This window comes from Grus americana, chromosome 28, assembly GCF_028858705.1.
Source record: "Grus americana isolate bGruAme1 chromosome 28, bGruAme1.mat, whole genome shotgun sequence".
NCBI lineage: Eukaryota > Metazoa > Chordata > Aves > Gruiformes > Gruidae > Grus > Grus americana.
The window spans coordinates 1,586,089-1,607,878 of NC_072879.1; the positions used below are offsets into that span (position 1 = coordinate 1,586,089).

Consider the following 21,790-nt stretch of genomic DNA (forward strand, 5'->3'; position numbering starts at 1 on the left):
TCCCAAATTAAAGTCAACAACCATCTGTGCCTCATAGTCTAGTGTATACTTGTAATGCACAAGTTCTAATGTGTTTTGTGCACGTGTGGTTATGGTTTTAGTTCATGAAGAGGCCTGCATATTCAGGCCTTTGTTTTTTTGCGTGTTCTGTGAGATTTTTCTTTTTCTACGCTGCTATCCACTCCCACTGTTTAGTTGATACTTTACTTTAGAAAGTCATTCACTGTGCTAGAATCTTACTGTCCATATGGAGATGTGAGCATGTACCAGATGCTAGGTCAATGAAATCAGCTGTTCATTGTGGAACTTGCAGTCAGGTACTTACTGCATACCAGTAATCCTCAAGGGTATCAGCTACACAATTCCTGATTTCAGGAAGTGATAAAGTAGTAAGTACAATGACAGTTCCTTCATGTAAATCTTCTGCTAGTCCATAAAACTTGAAAAATGTATTTCCTTAGGTGTGGGTTTTGGTTGGTGGTTTTTGGTTTTTTTTTTTTTAGAGGGCTCTTTTTGATGGCTTTAATGGCCTGGGTGGCAATCAAAGACTCCTTTCCTAGTATGGTTGCCATCTATATTCTTAAAAAGATTGTGATTCCTGTAATTTGCTGAAAAACAGCACATCTGATGTCTCTTTGAAAGCATTTCTTCTTTTCTTTTTATTTCAGGACAAACACCATGATGCTGCTCATGAAATTATTGAGACAATTCGGTAAGTGTTCAATGCAGACAATGCTAGAAACCCTTTCCTGTGTCTTACTGCACCTCACTGGATGTCTTGAGACAAAATCTAAAGGAAGGCAGCAGTTATAATTAGCAGCTCCAAACTATTTTCTAAGCAGAATTGATATTGTTCCAATACAAATCTCCCTGTCAAACAGACTTTATTTCAACTTACCATATTCTGTTGTCTTTTGAACAGAATTAAAAATGAATAGTGATATTAAACTTGTGGTGCTTATGGCAATCTTTAGAAAAGCAAGGTTAAGTGTGTTAAGTTCTGGTCTTGCATATCCTCTTCCCCACCCTCTCCCTTTCCCCTTGTTGCTGTGATGTTGCAGCATTGTTAGCATTTGCATTATTTGGGAATGATGTCCCTGTTAGCATTCCTCTTAATTCTGCTGGTAGAATTGGACCAATGTGGGGAAAATAGGAGGATAAAGGTGAAAGACAGATGCAGGGAGTAGGAAGTCTGAGCATTTCCCAATACAGACAGTGGTTATGACATGGCTTGGTGTTATTTCAGCAGGATTAGGGGGTGACTTGCTGTAGAACAACTTTTATTAAATGCTAACAGAAACTCCCCAAACACCCGAGGGATATTAACGTGTTATCTGCATTAGATTGTTTAAAAGCTGTTCTTGTTAACTGTTTTAGATCCTTACCATACAGGCTTCCCTTGTCTGAGGGCTGTATCTGCAGCTGGTTTTAATGGTTGGATGGTGCAGATACAGGTGAGGTACAAAGAAGGATGTTTTCTCTGCATAGCCACCGGAGCTGAAATTTGGTCGGTCACACATGACCTAGGAAAAGGTAGTGAGCTTTGTTTGCTCCCAGCAAAACAAGAGACCTAAATGCTTGCATGTGTTATGTGGTGATAATATCACTTATATGCGTGAAATCCTAGCATTTTCCCATGGTCTGTGGTGGGAGAGAATGTGTAATGAGGGGCTAAAGCTGAGAATTTTTCTTCTAAACGAATTTCTTTTTTGAACTACAAAGCCTTGACACAAGAGGCACTGCCACTGCTATTTCCAGTTCACTTGTACTGCTGTTGATGAGGTTCTGTGCCTTGGGAACTTGTGGCATCATTTGTCAGTATGACTATTGAGAAGACCCTTTCTATGCTACACTAGCTGAAGGCAAGGGGAAAACTGTGTTAGAAAGCAGTTGGGCCAAAGTAATGTTTCACAACTGTGTTCTAAGCATGATTGCAGTGGATACAGTATTAGAAGGCTTTCATGCTGCCTTGTGCAAACTAACCGCAATGAGGTTATGAAAGTGGTGGGTAAAAGGATGCAAAGAAGCATTTATTTCTTCAGGCCAGTGGTAAACAGCTGTTGACTGTCCATTTCCCTAATCTAAGAGAAAACAAATGGCAGAGTTCTAACATTTTTAGGGAGAAGGGAGATATTAGTCAGCCATATATCTAGAAGTTCTCGTTTTTACTTGCCTATATATTTATTTGATAAGGGTGAATCGGCCAGAAGGAACCAGAACTATTGAATCTCCAGTAATTTTTTCCCCTACCATTTTAAAAGGCAAGCATGCATCAAGGTACATGAAGAAAAAACTCTGCTATTCCTGTTGGAATTCATCCTGTGACATGCTCTGAGGTTTTCTGGTGATGATAGTGCTTTCCCATTTTAATGCTTTTGGAGGAAAGTGTGTGCAAAGCTTATGTGGCTTTTAAGATGTCTTTGAAAGGAATTAATCTTCCTGTGTTCCAAAAGCGAAGATCTACTGTGAGATGCCATTGTGGGTGCGCGCTTTCCATTTCTAACGACAACAACACACGGGGCTTTGTTAACTCAGCGTGTAAAAGGGATCTTTTATCAAAATAACTTTTGAAAATCTGTTTTGGGTTGCGTTGTGTAAGAGTGGTTTAGAGCACTAGACAGAGGAGACTATCCTTGGCAATGAATGGTTGATGCCATTGTTTTGGGGTGCTGAAGGAAATGTCTTCACATTCAGCTTTGTCAAAGCTTGTTACAGTATCAGAATTCTTTGGAAATATTGCACTTCTGCATCACAATTTATGTTACATTAGCATCAGCCATGGCTTTGAGTATTTTTAGATGCATTGAATACATTTATCACCTTGTTTTGAAGTTGTGCCATTTCAAGAGCTTTATACTACTGCTAATGTCTACGGGCACCTTGCTGTTTATTCAATACAAACGTGAACTATTGCAGCTTTCCAATTAGCATCTTGTGATGTCTGCCTTGCTTCTAATAATATTGTGATCTTTCAGGTCTGCTGCAGTATTCTGTCTTAATATACAGCAGTGCCAGTCTAGAATTGAGACAGACGGCCTTATTATACGTAATTGGAGATGTTTTTATTTGTTATTTCTTCTCTTGTTCCAGGTGGGTCTGTGAAGAAATCCCAGATCTCAAGCTTGCTATGGAAAACTATGTTTTAATTGACTATGATACAAAAAGGTGAGAGGAATATTTTTTTTCCCACCAGGACAGGCCAGCACAGTTTATAGTGAATCAGTTTGTAACTGGTTATTCTTAGACACTATAAACTGAAGTTTTCTTTTAGAACTGGCTTCAGACTCGGCAGAGTTATTTTGGTAGGAAATGTGTAACAGAAATATTGGCAAAGGCTGTTGGATTAAGGACATAATTGGAAACTCCACGCAGCAGAAAGTTGAGCTCTGGTGTACGTTGGAATTACTCACTCTGAAACAATGATCGGTATCTGTGCTGTTGGACTGCGTCCAGTGTTAGGAATCTGAATGGCACTGAGGTTTCTACTTTTGTAGTAACTAAGAATTCCTGTTTAGAAAGTGGCATGCCAGAGCTGTATGTCAGCGCTGTGTCCTCCGCCTGCCGTGACTGTGGGAGGTTAACCTTCCCCATCCCTCCGCTGGTTAGGATTCAGTGCAAGTGGAATGCTGTTTGCGTGGGGGGCTAAATTAAAAGGCAAACTACTCATACTGCTCTTCTGGGCAGGTTAAAAGTAATTTTAAGATGCCTGTAGTTACATGCGAATACCTATTACACAAACAGCTTAAAGCAAACGTACAGTAAGTATGTGGCATTCACCTTGAGGTTGGGAGAGGCTGATTCTGACCTGTGGTATATCTCTGGAGAGGTCTGAGGTGCTGTGTATTGACTTGGCTGTACTGAGACTGGAAAAAGAGATGACCCTCAAGCTGCAGTTTATAAAAACCCTCCTTAGTTGCTTTCGTGGGAAAGACTGAATTTGTTCAAGTCCACAGCATGACTAAACTTTTAGAATGAGGTTTGCAGATGAAACTGCATTGCGTTAATCCCTGGCTATTGTACTGAGCACCAGATACTTGTGTGATGATCTACTTAATGTATTGCTTCCTCCTCTCAATTTCATTTTAATTGTTTCATTGCGAGACTTGTTAGTCCCTCTCTTCCTCCTGAAAAAAACAGAAGGAGAAATCAGGGTTGAGCATCCCTTGTCATCAAATCCATTAATTTGGGTTTGTGGATAACTCAGAGCGACTGCAGTGCTGTAACTTTTGTAGTTCTGGCATCCTCGCTGGGCATGTTTAACTGGGCAGCATCAGCGTGGTCGGAAGCAATACCGAATAAGAGAGAAACCCATCTGTCCCCAAAAGTCACGCCCCACTTAACCTGTCTGCAACTTTTCAAGGGAGTCATAAACCTATAATTTTGGTAATGGTTTTAGTCTTTTTACTTCCTTTGAAAAAAATTCGTCAGAAAAATTACTTGCAGCAGATAGACTGACACATGGAGGTGAATGAAGAGCAGCAGGCTATGGAAACACACGCGCTGTGCAGACAAAACCCATTTCAGCCTCTTTGTCTTAACGTGGAATTAAACATGGGCAGTTGAAAGCTTGAAGTGGAAGTCAGCAGTCCTCCTCAGAGAGGTGTCCTAGCCAACGTAGTGGCAATCAGGATCACAAGAGACTGAAGAGCCATTTCCTTCTGATGTCCCCTCGTCCCCCTGCTCCCCTCCTGATTTGCGGATGACCATGATTTACTTATCTTACTCCTGTAACTCCTTGGATTGTGTTTTTTTGCTGCTGCTTTGTGGGTCTGATTACATAACAGATGATGTTCCTAGTAATATCTTTTCTTCCGTGACCTGAGATGAATTTATTTAATCCTCTCAGCTTCTGTCATTAAGGCATCTGCCTGAAATGACTGTAATCCTGACCAACCCATGAAGCAATCAGTATGCTTTTCTGATGGGTGAAATTTTATATTGTGTCCTGGGTCTATCTGCATTTTCAGTGCCAGTGTTAATTTCTAGAAAAGTAACTACTTATCTCAGGACTGATTATTGTGGAGAGATGATGGGACAAAGATGAAAAATTTACAAATGTCTTGAATTCCTGTGCAGCTGAGAATATGGAAAAGTAGTAATGGACTATGAGAATACAAAACTTTTTAATAAGTCCCTTTGAGTTCAGTCCTTTTTCCATTAATTATACTAGTATTATTTATCATGTATTCCTTGTCTACTGGAGAATTGTTTTAAAGGAAACTGGCTACAAAGTCCTACAGCTGTCTACCCAATTACATGTTCTGCAAGAAACAAACCCTCAATAGCCACCTACTTAGAGTGCGTATTACAAAAAAGCACAAGGTTGTACCTTCAAATCATTCTGTTTTAAAGTGACCCTGCGTTCTTTCTCCCCACATAGCTTTGAAAGCATGCAGAGGCTTTGTGACAAGTACAACCGAGCCATTGATAGCATTCATCAGTTGGTATGTATTTACCTTTGTTACGTGCCATGATGTTTATCTAGCTGGTTTGAAATTGCATATTGTGAATAACATCCAGAAAGCAGTGACTGACTTAGCACTGTATTGTATGTGTTCGTCTAGTTGCATCACCAGTATTCAGCACTTCCATTCTTTTGGGGAGTTGATAAGTCTGATACTAAACCTTATTTTCTTGATCACACCTGGGCAGTCAAGGAGTTAGTATTGGAGGGACATTCTAAAAAAAAAAAAGAATTTTTTTTTCCCCCCCCAAACTGCAGATGTGTAAGCTATATTACTCTTTAGTGTGCACTTTCAGCATCATTGTTTTGGCACTTTGAAATAGCTGAGTTACCTTTAGGGGGAAGAAAAGATTTCTTTGCATTTAGCGTGTAGATGTTTCACAGGGATTTATCATATAGATTTACTTTTGCGTGGGGAAATCTATGGCTTATGAGTACTTAACTAATCCATATGAACTCTCCTGTGTATTGTGGAAGTGATCCATGGATTAGGAATTTCCTTGCTTACCACTCAGTTCAACTGCTCTGTTCTGGGGCATCGCTCTGGCAAAACTAGAATGTAATCTCTTTTCAGACCAATTTAACAAGCTTTTTGGTTTTCTTACCCCTATAAAAGGTTGAATTGGAGGAAGCAAAACATGAACAATGAATGAACATTAGTATTCTGTTTAATTTTGAAAGTATAGGTGGATTTTTTTTCTCTGCTGTGCTTGTGGGAATTATTTGAAGTGTGCAGTATTATGGCAACAAGACTATTTTTGCCAGGCTTTCCTTCACTTTGTGGGCCTACAACTCCATAAAACTTGTACTTGTTTGGATTTGGGTGTCTTCATGTGTATGCTGGTTAATAGAAAAAGATTTGAAGCTCTTCAGCACTTGCAATTGCTGTCTGAAATGGCAAACCTGATTGGTTTCATTTTCTTCTTGCCATCTGAATCTCAAAGAGAGGAATGTTTAGGAGAGATCCTGGAGTTGTCCTTTTTTTTTTTTTTTGTTTGTTTGTTTTTCCTTATCAAAGGGAGAGGTAAACAGTTTTAAAACTTAACTTTTATGTTTAGGACAGAGTTTTTTCTGAAGAAGAAAGGAAGCTTGATTTCCATCTCTTTCCTGCCACTCCCTGTTTGAGTACATACGATCCCTCCCATCCTACAGTTCCTGAAAGAAAATAAAACTGCTCTTATGTTGACAGTACAGTCAACATCAGTTGAGTGGTGATCAGTAAATAAAAAATGACTAAACGAACTCTTACGCCTACTCCAACTATACTCGGTATAAAGCTTTACATTGCCTATTGATTTTTACATCTCTTTAATTTCCCCTTTACCACCTATTGCCAGCATATTTAAAATTACCTATTAGCTGAGGTGAGACAAAGTATAGAGCAATCGGTGTTGTGTAATTTCTTTAGTATCGTTTTTATCTTTACGGAGCCCTGCAGACCAGCTTGTGAGAGAGGGGATGGGAGGGAATTTCTCATTTCTACATTATGCCAATGCAGCCTTGTTCTGGCGACGTTTACTTATTCTTGCGTTGGGTTCATGTCTTCTTCCTGCTCTTTACCTTTAGTGGAAAGGAACCACCCAACCGATGAAACTGAACACTCGTCCCTCCAACGGGCTCCTCCGGCACATCCTGCAGCAAGTGTATAACCACTCGGTGACTGATCCAGAGAAACTTAACAACTACGAGCCCTTTTCCCCAGAGGTTTACGGAGAAACTTCCTTTGACTTAGTGGCCCAAATGATAGATGAGATTAAAATGACAGAGGATGACTTGTTTGTTGACTTGGGCAGTGGTAAGTGACCAATAACTGAAATGGATTTTCTTTTTCTCTTTTTGCTTGCTATTTTTTCCTTTCTTTAAAAAAAAAGAAGTGAAATTCATATTTGGAAAGTAAGCCAGGACTAAGGATTGTGTTACAGGGTAAGTATCTTTTCTAGATAATCCCCAGTGATGCTCCTGCTTTTTATGACAAGATTAAATAGACCAAACAGACATCCCAGACGTTCTTCCCTGTGGTGTTAGCGAAACGTTGGCCTACAAATGCAATAACCCCTTGTTACAGAAAACTCTTGGTTTCTGTTGCTATGGGTGGATACACTTGTAAAGAAGAAACAGTATTAAAAATGATGCATGAAAGATAACAATAGCAGTTCCATTTCTAAGGATTCATCTGTTTTCAGTGGATTCAGTTTACGCCCTTCATATCTGAAAATGTGATTTCTTGACCCTTCTCATGCCAGCGTGAAACACTTGGTGTGGAATCCGAGAATTAAGCAGGGTTTTTCTCCTCTGACATGCTTTTCAGTGTGTCAGAAAAGACTTTATAGTTAGCTTTAACAGCTGCCTTGAGACCCCACAAAATCTAGCTTACAACCTACAACTGCATCTCATGAACAGGTTAGAGTTTTAAAAGGAAATAGATGTTTATAGTTGGTAAAGAAACCAATTATGACCCAAACACATGTGGAAGAGATATACTGAGTAAGAAGATGATCATCTTTTTGTTGCTAAAATCTGGTTCAGAGATGGGTTGTAAAGTTTTAAATGAACTGTGGTTTTGGTTTTGTAGCTGGTATGATACAAGACTTCTGTGGAAAAATATTTTAAAGTACATTCAGTTGTTAAAAAGCAAATCTAATTTAAATTTAAATACATCAAGACTGCCATTTTCCCCTAAAACTTAATACATCTCCAGTCTGGGATCTTCAGTGTTTTGTTTTGTTTTTATTTTTAACCCCCTGCCTCCTCCCTCAGTGGGACTTATGTATGAAATTTCCTGTTTCAATGACTTATGTTCAGAGGAGACATTTAGAAAGGCATCAGATCTGACAAACTATTTTCCATCTGGTAGAAAAAAATGACCATAGATGCTCGCAATTGTTTGTTCAGGAAGGTTAGAGAAGATTGTATCTGAAGTCCTGTAGTGCTGCCGGTTATGTAACATGCTCAAATGTTAAATACTTTTACCTGCTGTCATCAGAAATAAACTCAGGTATTTATTGCTAACCTCCCCACTTTAATCTTGGAGATTGACGAACAGGATAAAAATTCACAGTCTAAGAAGCCTGTCTGAAAGGAATGTTTTAAATTTAGAAGCCTTTGACTTTTAACATTTGGAACACTGAAACAATTAAAACCAGAACATAGTTGTTCAGTTTGTACTGAAGGAGTGAACTTTTGTAAATTGTAATCAATGCAGTATTGAGTTCAGTGTAAATGAAAACAGTCAGAGCATATTATTTCTACCAGTAAATTTAATGTCGGGCCAGTAACTACATGCATACAGCCGTGGCTGAGCAGCAGGGCAAAACCCCCACCAGGATGCTGTGGCTGTTCTTGGTAGCTTTGTGTGCGATGCCAGGAATGTGTGGCTCGTGGCAGGAGTTTATGGAGGTATGCACCATCATTAGGCAAACTGAAATCACAATACAGTTAAGTTCTTGCAAAGAGAAAAGCCAAAGAAAGATAAGATTAATAGCTACTTATGCCGCATCATGTGATATCTGACAATGCAGCGTGTTCTTGATCGTCCCTTTCGTCTTTGTCCTCCTTGCTCTTCATAAATAAGAAACGGCAAAACAATTCTCCCTGAAATCATTGGTTGTCCATGTTCTCCGCCCTGCAGAAATTTGTACATCCATATTTGCATGTGTATAAAATATGCATGTGTATGCAAAATGGGAATTGGCAAAAAAAACCCCAACCCAACCAAAAAACCCCAACAACAAAATCCCCTGTCAGCACTGCAGTTCTCATTGTGCCAGCCAACATTATAGTGGTAATGGTTTAAATGCAGGAGTTCCACCCCTTCAATTACCAGTGCTGCTTCCTGCCGGCAGCCAATGAAATGGAAAACAGCAATATGTTTTCTGTGCAAATGGGCTATCCTCTTAGATTCGCTCGTGTTTCCCATGTGGTCCTCTGCAGAATGATTAAGTGCGCTGGTGAGACAAGAATGCATTTTGTCATAGACAGAAAGTCATGCATCAATGTACTATTGATGAATATCGGATGTTTTTAAGGAAATTGTAAGTGACTGTTGTAACAAATGTGGAATGACGTTGCTACAGTGTGTGCAAAATGTGGGTCACACATACAGAGAGAAATCTAACATATTTTTTCTTTTGTCCTTTTAACACAAGCTGAGGTGGGAGAGAGGGAATGCATTCAGGCAAGGTGTAGAAATGGCAGCTAATTACTGCTGGTAGCGTCTGATGCAAGTAGAATTTGGAGTGATGGGAAGGTCATGCATTTTTAAGTCATACTTAGTCTTGCCAGTGTAGTGGGTGCCTCTGAAATTTTGAGTGTTGAGCCCTATAATATTTTCTAAAGTAGCTCATATATGAATGAGCTTTACATGTTTTCAGACTTAATCTAGCAATATTTATACTGGTTTTCACTATGAGATGCAGTACAATGACAAACATTTTAGCCAATCTTTAAATTAATGGCATAGGTATGTGACCAACAGGTATTTGTTTTGGGATGTGGTAGGGTTTGTCTAACTGTTCAATTAATTAAATAGTGAATTACAAACCTGTAGATTTGATGGAATGCATATAAAATTTGTGGACAAAAGCCAAATGCAGTCATTCTGAAACCTGTGTGAATTTGTAAAAATGAGCCTGTAATATTTAATAAAAGTAGCCATTAATAGTTATCAATACAAACACTGCTGTAAGTGTTGTAGTCTTAGGCTGTTATCATAAAAGGTGCTCGATGTAGTGGAAAATATAAACCTGAAAACTATACACTATAAATGCTTTTTTGTAAGAAAAGTGAAATTGCACTGCTTACTTTCTAGTTAGGATGTAAACTCTTTTTACTGAAAATTTTCAGTTGAGAGATAGGTGGAGTTCATATGGGAACAGTGAGACACAACTGGGAGTTGAAATTGTACCCTGAGGCCTCGTCCCACAGATTACCTGCGTTTTTCCTGTTGCCTTTTGCTCTAAAAGATCTTGTCTCCCCTTGCAGTGATTTTCTACTGAAACTTGTTCTCAGGTTTGTTTTTCCATTCCTGCAGGTGTGGGTCAGGTGGTGCTTCAAGTGGCTGCAGCCACAAACTGCAAACATCACTATGGTGTGGAGAAAGCTGATATTCCAGCCAAATATGCTGAGGTGAGTTTTCTTGAAGCGAGTTGTGTGTGAACACCTTATTTGAAGGCTGAGCGGTTCAGGGTTACTGTTAAGTGCTGTGCAGGAAGAAAAGCAAGAGTTTCAGTCCTAGTTGCTTTTGCTTCTTAGGTCAGTATGACCTGGAGCATGGCATGCTCGGGGAAAGAAGTGTGTACGGAGTTGTTTGCTAGTAGTGCTTGTGGAGAGCACAGGAGGACCATTAGCATGTTTCTGAAGTGATTTCAGGACCAGGAGATGTAAAGCTGTTTTAAAGGCAATGGTGTAAGACCTATTCAAAAGGAAGCGTAGCATAAGCTTCACCTAAACACCTGTACCATCCTGGATCTGAAATGGCTTTCATACAGGGCTTCCAGAGACCATACCATTAAGCAAATCTGGGAATGAATTGACCAAAGAAAAGGGTTCCTAAAGGTTTTAAAGGCTGTGTTTCTGCTTATGGTAGCGATGCCTCTTTTTGGTGTCCTGAAGCTCAAGTTCTGCTTAGTTATTAAACTGTTGCAGTTTAATTGAGAAGGCCTGTGTTGGGTATCTGGTTAATAACTGCTTAGTAGGCATTTAGATGAAGTCTTATAATAAGAAAACCATGATGTTTAGTCAGGCAGGCAGGTTTTTTCACACTTCTAATTCTGTGCCACTGGGAACACACAAAGATAATCAGTTCCAAGGCAAACCTGGAAGGCAAATGAGCTACAAGCAAATAATAAAGGTTAGTCATGCCTTACCATAAGAAGTTTACTTTCTTCAGTAGATTGAACAGAAACTTATTCCTCCGTATTGTTAAAACAAGCTGACTCAGCCTGTACAAGCTAGAAAATTATACCTTATGAAGGGAGTGGGGGAAAAAAATACCCTTGATCCTCCTTTTCAGTGGTGTGGGCAAAAATGCATAAACATAGTGGTGAAGAGGATCAGACAAGGATCTAAAAATCCATTTGGTTTCCCCTGCTATGACCCAGTGGAAATTTCCAACTGGAATGCTCTTTGCAGTCCCTCTGCGTGAACGTTCTGGTTTCACTAGGGAGTCACTTGCAAGGCCTGGACTCCCATCTGTGATGATTAGTAACCTTAAAGATCAGTGTTGAAGAGGGAAAGTTAAATTCTCACTTTCATTAATATCCCTTCATGTCATTGTGCAAACATAAGGCTTTAGCGAAAATGGTTAGCAAACAAAAAAACCTACCCACAAATTGAATATTAGGAGTATTTAACTCATGGGGTACCTTCAGTTTCAGAAGTACACCAGTATTTCGTAAGGTTACTGGATGAACAAAATGTACTGCGTTATTTTTCTGGTTACAGACGATGTCCTGTCAGATTTAACAGCTGAACAGCTGCTGCAGTGTCAGAATGTGTGAAGCTGCCTGTGTACAGCTAATCTGCCTTGTGCTGTGTGTAATGGACTGGTTTTCCTCCTCATCTCTGACAAACCTTTGTGGAAGGGATTGGATTAAGTTTCTAGTTAAGATTGGCTGTGGCAACACATCTCTAGTTACTATGATAATTAATGCAGATGACTCTCAAACGCTTCAGCTGAAGAGGAAGAATGTTACGAATTTGTCTTAGTGAAGTTGTCTTAAAAAAAAATAATCATGCAGCATATGAAAATACTGAAGATTTTTGTGAGTTGTCCTACTGCACTTTGGAGTGCTTGTGAATTGTAAAGAATTTTAAGACACATCTGTCAATGCATGCTGTTTTACTGACCTGCTGATGGAGGGCTTCACCATTTCCAGGCTGTCAGTGAAGTCAGAATTCCCACTATGTTTCTCTCCCTTATCTCCTTTCTCTGCTACCTCCAAATTTGGGCCCCCCCCCCCATATGTGGAGTCAAATCCTAAAGATCAGGAGTGGGGTTTTTTCCAGTCTTTCAAGACATTTGAGTTTCATTTCCAAATATGTCGTATAGGTGTAGCTGGACCTCCACTGCCACGCTAAACTACTGATCTGTGCTGCGTGTTGTCAGTTTATATAGATGGGGACAAGATTTTGCAACTATGGAGATGCGTATTTGTAAGGCACCAAGCTGTCTTGATGTATGAGGGGTTTTGGTTCCTTTCTGTTATATTTTGGCAGTGGAAAACCAGTGCCAGCTATCTGGTTGGGTAGTAGCAGTCTTTCATCCTCTGCAGCCCTAGTCTGTTTAGATGTAGTTTGAAGCATTCTTCTTGGTTGCTCTGTCAAGTGCGACATTCCTTCCGTTTGCTGTTACAGTTGCTTTGCATGCCACTTTCTGCTTTCTCATTCACCCTAGCAGACCTGTCTTCATCCTGTTTGTTCCTTTGCTGTCTGGGCTTAGACTGGGCTGCATTCGGTGCCTCCTCCTTGCTGTGGGATTATGTACTACAACACAGTAGCTACTTAAGGTTGCACCAGTTTTAGTGCTGAGCAGTGTCAACTCAGATTTCCTTGCTTATAACATGTAACTTCGATGGAAGAGGATCCCAGCTTTGACTTGGCCCTGGTAAAGCAAAGGCTTTCTTGAGGAAACAAAACTACAGTAGTTGTCTGCCTGCCTATCCTTTGAGCGTTAATGGCAAACCCCCCCCAAACCAAACAAACAAAAAAAAAGCCTTGGGGGTCAATGAACACTGTCAGAGCTGCTTCTCCTTTTACTGCAATGTAACTGTTAACATGAGATGTCTTAATTGGTGGTTTTGTTTTTCTTCCCTCTTCTAGACGATGGACAGAGAGTTCAGAAAGTGGATGAAATGGTATGGGAAAAAACATGCAGAATACACAGTGAGTGAAATTCAGGTGAAAAACTTTGTGATCCTTGCTGATGTACAGAATTTGCAAAGTCCTCTTCAGCCTTTCGCCAGCCATGCGGCAGCATGAGTCATACCTGCTACCTGGCTTTTTACTTGGTCCCGAGGATGGTGTTTTCCAAGACATCCTCCCATGGCCCTCTCTTTGCCTTGCTTGACATGTGGTATGGTGGTGTTGGGAGCACTTTCAGGTCTTTTCAGAAGCTCTTGGAAGCTTTATTCTTCTAAAACATTGTCATTTTAACTGGGGCTGCCATGTGTCTTCTGTTTGTATTAAAACTTCTTTTGCCTTTTTTTTTTTTTCTTTTCCCCTTCTCTCTCCATGGCGTGGGGTTTCTTTTCTGGGTAAACTATTGAAAATGACAGCTCTTCCTTGGGTTTCTGAAATCTCTTGCTAGAAACAAAAGCTGAATGTTTGGTTCTGCAGGCAGGTAAAGGTGGGGTCACCTGGGACAGGTGGTGGAGGGGATGGGATGGCAGGGGCTTGAACGTTGGGGACCATGGGGTTGAAGTTCTGGATGAATGCTGGCACTGCAAGATTAGAGCAGAAAACTCCAGGACCAATAGATGGTTTGTAGCTGAAGGTAAGGGGGGGTTGTGGGCTCAGGAGGGATGGCGGGTGGTTAGTTCTGATTTGGAAAGGATTGGAATTAGATGATCTGAGGGTGGAGTTAGAGCAGGAGGAGTACATGGGTCATCACAGGGCATGTATCTACTCAGGGCTAGGGACACATGATGAAGTAGCTTTCCCCTTCCTCGGAATGTTGGATTGTGGATGTGTTTACCGCTCTGTAATGACAGTGTGAGGCATGTGCAGAGTCCTACACTCTCTTGTGTCATTCCTTCCCTTTTCCTTTTCTCCCCCTTCATAATTGTCATTAAGAAAATCTGCTCCCTCGTTAACTGCTTTCCAATGAGGAAATGTATGTCATCATAGTACAAGAGGAAGCAACAGGGAGTTTTGAAAATACTTGTATTTCTGCTTCTCTGACCACTGGAGAATGGATCAGGGTTGTTCCCTAATTGCCCGGAGAAGTTGGGTCAGTCTTTCCTGCTCATAAATTGCAGCTAGCAATGTGTACCGCAGTTGAAGTGCGAGCAAGTGTTTGGGGACCTACTACTTCATTTTCCTTTTGTACAGAGCCACTACTGCTGTATTACTTGGAATGGTTTGAAACACGTGGCTTTCAGCATTCCAGCAGTGTGGGATCAAATGGCAGGTCATAGATGGCCAGCCTTTATTTCCCAATTTTCTGTGTCTACTGGGATCCCTGGTGCTCTTTAGAGGGCTTATCTTTTAAGGAAGGATGCTACAGCTCTCCCTTTGGGAAGCAGGCTGGAGAAGGTGACAGTGCCACCTGCCTCGGTGCACTTTTGTCCTGAAATGCCTTTCCTGTATAGCACAATTTTCTTCAGAGGGATGCTGGGCCTGCTGTGGGACTAGTTTGTTGCAGGATTGATATCAGGCTGCTAACTCTTTCCTGCTGTGGAAACACTGTGAATGCTTTGCTTTTCATGAAGTGGCCATATGGCATTTTTCCATTGTGTCACCCAGCTGGCATTACATGAAAGGAACTGTTACTGAAGATACTCTGCTTATGAGCTGTGTAATTTAAAGAATAGGGTAGGAACTTGGACTAAAATATTGAAAGCATATTGATTGCCGTAGGCAGTGAGCATTTCCATATTGTGCATTCCAAGTGACAGAGTCTGGTACTATATTGAAACAAAGCTACTTATTTTTTGCTAGGTTCTTTGGCTTTTATAACTCTTCAGAAAAGTGTTTAAAATTTCTTTCTCGAGTCTGCAGTCTGCATTTCTGGGAAGAGCTGAGCACTTAGAGCACTTCTTGTCTTAAGGAAAGTTGGTTTCCTATCACCTTGTCATAGTGATGCTTGAAAATAGATTTTGGTCTTTTACGCGTAGACATACAGGGCAGATTTTATTTAGTTTTTATTGCTTCCTCAAACATCCTAGGCTTACATTTGCTTTTTCTTGCCAAGCAGTATGTTTTCTTTAGTAACTTCTTAGTGTCTTCAATAGGTGACTATCGTTAAGCAGAGAGCAAACTTGTCTCATAATGCAGCTAGAAGACACTGGAAGGCACAGGATTAAAAGCCTGCTATCTTTATCTTTCTGGAAAACAACTTTGTCCCTGCAAAATGCTTAGTGAGGTCCCAGAATTCCAAATGCTGGAGATAAAATAAGCACAAATTGAAACGGTCTGTCATCAGCAGAGCTTAACTTGTGAATTCCACTCTAATGTTTTAGGCAGTCATATGAAAAATAAATATTTTCAGAAGAAGAAAGTGTTGGAGGAGGGAAGCTTGGCAGAATTTCAGCGGGAAGAATTCTCAGATCCCACCTGCAGTTTTGTTGGAGTAATGTGGACAGTGGTTTTGACTTCATGCACGTAACAGCTGCCTTGCTGTAAAAGTAAAAACTGTGGTACATAAGGCAGCAATAAATCCTGGAGTTGGGCCTGCAGAGTTGCTGCTTGTTTTTTTTTTTTTTTTTAACAGGCAAGAGCCTCGTACAAGTATAGGTTTCCAATACAAATGAGTTTTTGATTTCTCACTGGAAAGGGATCTGCTGCTTAAGTCTTGTCTTCTAGCTAGCACTGTTTTGGTGAGGCAACTTACCAGATCTGCAACCATCAGATTCACTTCCTCGCCTTTCCCACTGGAGTATTCTTACTGCTGCTGGAAGTTCTGAGCTTGGACATGTGAATTCTGATGAGCAAGGTCCAGTGACAATATTTAAAATAAGCCCTGATTGTCCAGGTATATTTCCATTCTATTTTGTCCACAATTGTAGAAAAAAGTCTGTTTTGAGAAATGGTTCCATACTAAATGCACAGTCACATATATGCAGATCTTTTCAGTAAAGAAATCAAAACATTGTTGCATAGTCACTCTGAGATGATAATTGCACGTTAAACTTCTCCAGTAGCTAGTGGCAAAGTGTCCTGAGACTGCCAGTAATGGGTCATTGCTGCAGCTTTAGAGTGGGAAGATCCATTTGGAGCATGAGAGGAGTGGCAGAAAGGTTGCTCATCGTACGATGGCTTCTAAGTCTCCTCATCTCCAGCTATGGTAGGTAATCATATCGCATAATCCTGTTAAATGAACTGAGTTTCATTTTAAATGACAGGCCGTTCAATCTCATGATTCTAATAGGAAAAAAACAAACCAGGAGAGTAACACTTTCTGCTAAGAATCTTTCTCAGTTTTTACATTCAATTGATATGTTTCAACTTGCAATATTTACATCCCTGTGCTATTGTTTAGGTTCAGTTGCTCCTCAACTTCCTTGATTTCTTAATTCCTGATCGGTTAGGGATAATCATGTTCTTTGCTAGTCTCCTCTGTTGTATTCAGAGGGAATGCATTGTACTTTTTTCATCAGCTGCTTGAGCTTTTTGGACTAGAATGTCCCACTTCCAACACATCTCACTTTGTTTCAACTCCTTTTATCTTGTCACTTCTCTTCCCATGGAACTCGGAAGTCTCCAAGCTTAGCCTTACCCCATTCTTTTCAAGAAAACTGTTGTCTGAAGGAAACGGGAGACTTCTAAGGTCATTAGGCCTAGATAATTAGAGAGTCTTTCTTGGGGAATTTCTGCACATGTGCAGTCATCAAATTAAAAAGCAGTGTTGCAATTAAGAGGCAGATGGGTTTGCATGGTTTCTAACTGTAAATATCCTCGTGTGGCCTCAAAATCAGAGCCATCTCCAGGTATCTAGGGCACAATGCTGAGATTGCCGTGTGGCAGAAAGTGCTTAAGTGTTCTTCCCAGGGTACCCTTGAAGAAAGTTTTCAGTGCGTCCTCAGTGCCTGCTACCTGTTGTACTCTTCTGCTAGGGGAAGGTATTCTTCCGGTCAGAGCTTAGAGTAGGTCTCTGCAAGCAAAGCTGGCAGTAGCTGCAGTTGCACATTGGACTTGTGCTGAAGACAAGGATTTGTTTTGGTTTTGTTTACTCAGGGTTGTTATAACAGAATACCTTCCCCTGTTCCATGAAAGCTTGTTTTAGCAGTAGGTGGAAATCATGTACGAATCTTCAAAGTGCAGGAAAACGCAGGTCAGCATTGTTAAAGGCTGGGTGGACATCTCTGACATGGGTGCTGTCTGCTCAGAGGAAACCCCAGTAGCTTCTAATTGCTGAAGATGCTCTGTGGTTCAGCCCCGCAGATCAGAGGTGATTTTTGTTGTGCATAAATCAGTGGAATCCTGGCATCATTAAGCTTGCAGGCTTGTCTCTGGGTTTGGGGTGCCCTGTCTGGCCTGTTTTCCTGGAAATCTCTGTTCTGAGGAAAAGCAGAGTGATTTGTGTAGGAGTTTTGTTGTCTCTTGTTGTCTGATACCAGCTGCTGGTTTGTGGGGATAACTGACATCACCTGTACTTAAAAACTTCCATTGCTTAACAGTACACTGCAGCTGAGGAAAGGGCAAGATATCTGTTTGTCCCAGATATTTTTGAATGCCCTATTTCAGCGGGAAACTTGATGTTTTGGTATTTGAAAAGCCCTCCAAACGTCCCCAGTGGCTTTGAAATGATGCCACATTTTGGAGGTTTGGATTCATGCCTCCAGTTATTTTTGAAAAGAACAGGAACCTAAAAATAACCATGTGTACTTTTCCAGGCAGAAACGACTGGTTTTTGCGAGCCAAGTGTTTGCATGGAGGCTGCTGGAATGAGGCATTCTCTGTGTGAATTTATGGCTTTGTGCAGCCGGTCAGACAGAGCGTTACCAGAGAGACTCCCAGCCCAGCGCTGGGGCGAGAATGGAGCCCTCCTCCGCAGCACAGGGGCTTGACCTTCATAAACTGTTGCTCTGCTACGTGATGAATGCAAACCCGCTGGAGTGTACCTCTTGTTGCTTCCCCCTGGGCGCTGACCTGCTGGGTTTTCTTTGAGTTACAGGCAGGGTTACAGGAATCAGATGCCGTTGAGCGTATTTCTGCAGTCTCCGTAGAGCGAATTTATCTATTTGAAAAACCTGAATAAAAACCTGTTTTTGCTTCTAAACTTAGAAACAATGCAGGCTGGCAGCTCTCTGAAGCGGATTTCACTGAGCTAATTATCCTTTTAGATAAAGCACGTCTCCTGCATTGTCTAATCAGATGAAAATACCTGCATTACAGATGGTCCATCTTCCATTCATTATTCACTAAGGAGATTAAGTTTCGCAGAGAGAGGAGGAACACGATGGGGGTGGGGACACTGGTGGGAATAGATTGAGTGTGTCCCCAAAGCTGTCATTGCCGCTCTGCCCGGGCATGCCACCTTCTCGCTACGTGACCGTAATGGACCTTGTTCTTCTACTGGTTTAGCTACTGCAGCCCTTGGCCAGGAGTTGGCTAGCTGGAGTTTCCTTACTGGTTCTTGTTTTGCTCTCAAAATTGTTGTAAACCACAGAGTTGACTGGGATTTTGGGTGGATTTTGTTGGATTCCCTGTGTCAGTTGATGGGGAAGGCCCTACTAGCCTTATTTTAGGCCATCATTTCTTGATCATTACTCCCCAAGTACAGTAGGTGAAGAAACTGGTCGTTAAGAGTAGTCAATCAGGTAGCTCTTGTGCTCTGTTTTGAATTCACTCATCCAGGAATCACTGTCTTGCTTCCAGAGGGGAAAAAATAACCCAATTTTCTCCCAACCGCTGTTGACCATCTGGTTATTTCCGTACTCCAGTATTTTTCCTGGTGAGATTTTTCCCTCAGCTATTGGCTAAGTATGAGCTAGGGTAGCATTGCAATACAAAAATAGACAGGTTTAAACAGGGCTGCGGTTCATTCGAATTGTAACGTGGCTGTATCTTGCAAAAGTAGACGGGGGGGAAAAAGCATTCAGCCTCCATTGTGCTGTTATATCGGGTTAAGGCATGGAGATCTTGGTTATAACTGCGCTCTTTCTAACCACATAGGCATGGCAAATGTATAGTGTAACTGGATCCAAATAAAGTATAACGGCCACTTAGGTTAGATTTCAAGACCTTTATATGAAGCTTAGTATTCCAAAACACTTTCATGCTACACTGGTTCTTTGTTCTCTTGCTAGACTATGGCTTTATAATCATGCTTCCTTATTTCTCAAATGTTTTTTCTTTCTCCTCTTAGTGTATGAGAACCTCATGTAGACATTAGAAACTGATTGTGTGGCATGGGGGACTGCAATATAGAAGCTGACTTGCAAAAATTGTTGTAAAATAAATATGGTTGCCTTGCATGTGGGTTTTCTTCTTCTGTGTCTTAGTTACTCAACCATGAAACTACAAGAACAGAAAAGACTTTGAGACAAAATTATCTCTTAAAAATAACGTAGAGATGGTCTCCATTCACAAACAGAGCATATAGAGCCCCAGGAAAAAAAAATGTTTCAGTGTATCAGGTGAGAAAAACTCAATACTCTTTAAAACTGTTCTGATGTTGGATTGAGTTTCTGCTTTAGAGTTTGAAAATATCTGGTAGTATTTTGTTAGGTTGGATCGCTCAGAGTTCAGTCTCCAGCATACGCTTTGTTTTTACTGTTGTGGGGATATCAAAACATACATCCCCTCCCAGCAGGTGTGAGAGAACAGGTAGTAATTCTGGTTTGAAATCTTATTTCAGCCTAGCTGTTTGACGGAACAGATGATTCTGACTAACTCCAGTTACTCTACCCTGCTGATTTCAGCATGTTTAGTTTATGATACTTAAGGCTCTTTGCAAAGTTCTTGAGCTTTTGCCCAAAAACCCTTGATGCTCCCCCCTCAGCCACAGCATGTAGCAGCAGGGATTTGGACTTCTTTATTGGTGTTTTGGGTTTTTTTTCTTTTTTTCTTTTTCTCTTTTCTTCCTAAGAAGCACACCCGTTCCTGTTGGCAATTGTGGCTTTGTCCTTCACAGTGGCTCAGACAGGTTTATCTCCGTTTGCCATCCCTTCTGTGGCTCTGAGTGGTGTGAGGCTGCCCTGCTGGGAAGAGAAAGCTATGGTGGAAGGCACCAGGCTCCGGTGCTTCACCGAGACAGACATCCTGGCTTAGCGAGCGAGGTTTGGAAGTAGCTTGAGTGTGTCTGCATTGCAGTGCAGGCACTTCTGTTTGAGTTGTCACTAAACGAGAATAAGTGCTGGCATGTGAAATGCTCTTTTCTTTCCATACAAAGGAATATATGCAGAAAAAGGATGCTAAGCAGTCATTGTCGTTGCTTTGCTTTGATGTTCCTGAGGTTCTGATATAAGCCATCATCCTACTTGCCCCTTCAAAGTGTGTCATCATCATTAATTATTTAGTTGCATATTTTTTCTCTCTTCCTCCCCCAACCCTCCTTCTGCCTTACTTGTGGCACAGCAAAACAGCATGGCCCATAGGTTCCTCTCTCATTTCAAAAGCATGACTGAGAAAACATTAATCTGTGGAAAAGCTGTGGAGTTGTGGGTGTTAGCCTGGGACTTGATGTGGTTTCATCAGAAAGGTACTACATAAGTCACTGAAGTCATAACTATACTATTTTCAAATAAGGCCTCTATGTTCCGTGATTTCCAGCTTGAAAGTGTTATAAGCATTCAAGATCTATATTTAGTACCACTGAAAAATCAGATGCTTGTCTGTCGCTACAAGAGCCTGAATTACGAGCCAGTGTTTCCAGACAGTGCTGTGCTGAATTTCTTTGCCCTGGTTCCCCTCTGCTGAGAGGGGCTGACCTAACCATGGGGGTCAGTGGGGACTTGAGGAGGCATTTGCTGATCGTTTCTGGTTTGGGTGCTCTACGGCATTACTTGCTTCTCCATGGAGCACAGCCTTCATAGGCATCGGTGACACTTGGGGACCCTTGCCCATTCATCCAGTGGTGGGAGCAGAGAGGGGGGCACCTCCGGGAGCAGGGCATGGGCAGAGCCAGCTGGTGACCTCTGGGTGCTTCGTCTCCTGGGTATTCCTCAAGACTTCATGGGTGGTGCAGTACGTTTGGCCTTCTCTGAAGGAAAAGGGGTATGGAGCAGAAAGGAACAATGTTAACTCGTGTGTGTGTGTGTTTTTGTGTTCTTTGTCTTTTTTTAAGCTGGAAAGAGGTGACTTCCTCTCAGAAGAATGGAGAGAGAGAATTGCAAACACAAGGTACAGTACAGCAATTCAATGCTGCTTTATGAACTGAATATTTGGGAGTTTGTATAATGGAAATTGGGAGGCTGGCCAGCTATAGAATTTCCATAGCAAATACCAAAAGCCTGTCTGCCAATTTATACTGGCCTCTTTTCTGACAAGAAGAATGGGTTTAAATGCATGTCCCATGATATTACATACAAGGGTGTATCCAAGATAAATTCTGGTTATACGGAGGTATAAACCTCTGTTCTGCATATTCTTGTAGTTCGTGTCAGTGATTCTGGCAAAACACTAGTTATTTTGGCTATTGGTGTACTCAGCTAGGCTCACTTTGCA

General features: G+C 41.2%; 1 protein-coding gene across 10 annotated transcripts in view; it reads left to right on the top strand.

Annotated features, from left to right (window-relative positions):
* The window catches only part of DOT1L (DOT1 like histone lysine methyltransferase), a 68,505-nt gene that overhangs the window by 16,364 nt on the left and 30,351 nt on the right, over positions 1-21,790 (top strand). For all 10 annotated transcript variants that reach the window (XR_008574300.1, XM_054805727.1, XM_054805726.1 and 7 more), the window contains exons 2-8: positions 669-712; positions 3,091-3,165; positions 5,381-5,444; positions 7,031-7,259; positions 10,494-10,588; positions 13,283-13,345; positions 21,411-21,466. Coding sequence is in view for 9 of the 10 variants with exons in the window: in XM_054805727.1 (XP_054661702.1) it covers positions 669-712; positions 3,091-3,165; positions 5,381-5,444; positions 7,031-7,259; positions 10,494-10,588; positions 13,283-13,345; positions 21,411-21,466 (626 nt within the window). In the remaining variant the exon portion in view is untranslated. The remainder of the gene's footprint in view (positions 1-668; positions 713-3,090; positions 3,166-5,380; positions 5,445-7,030; positions 7,260-10,493; positions 10,589-13,282; positions 13,346-21,410; positions 21,467-21,790) is intronic.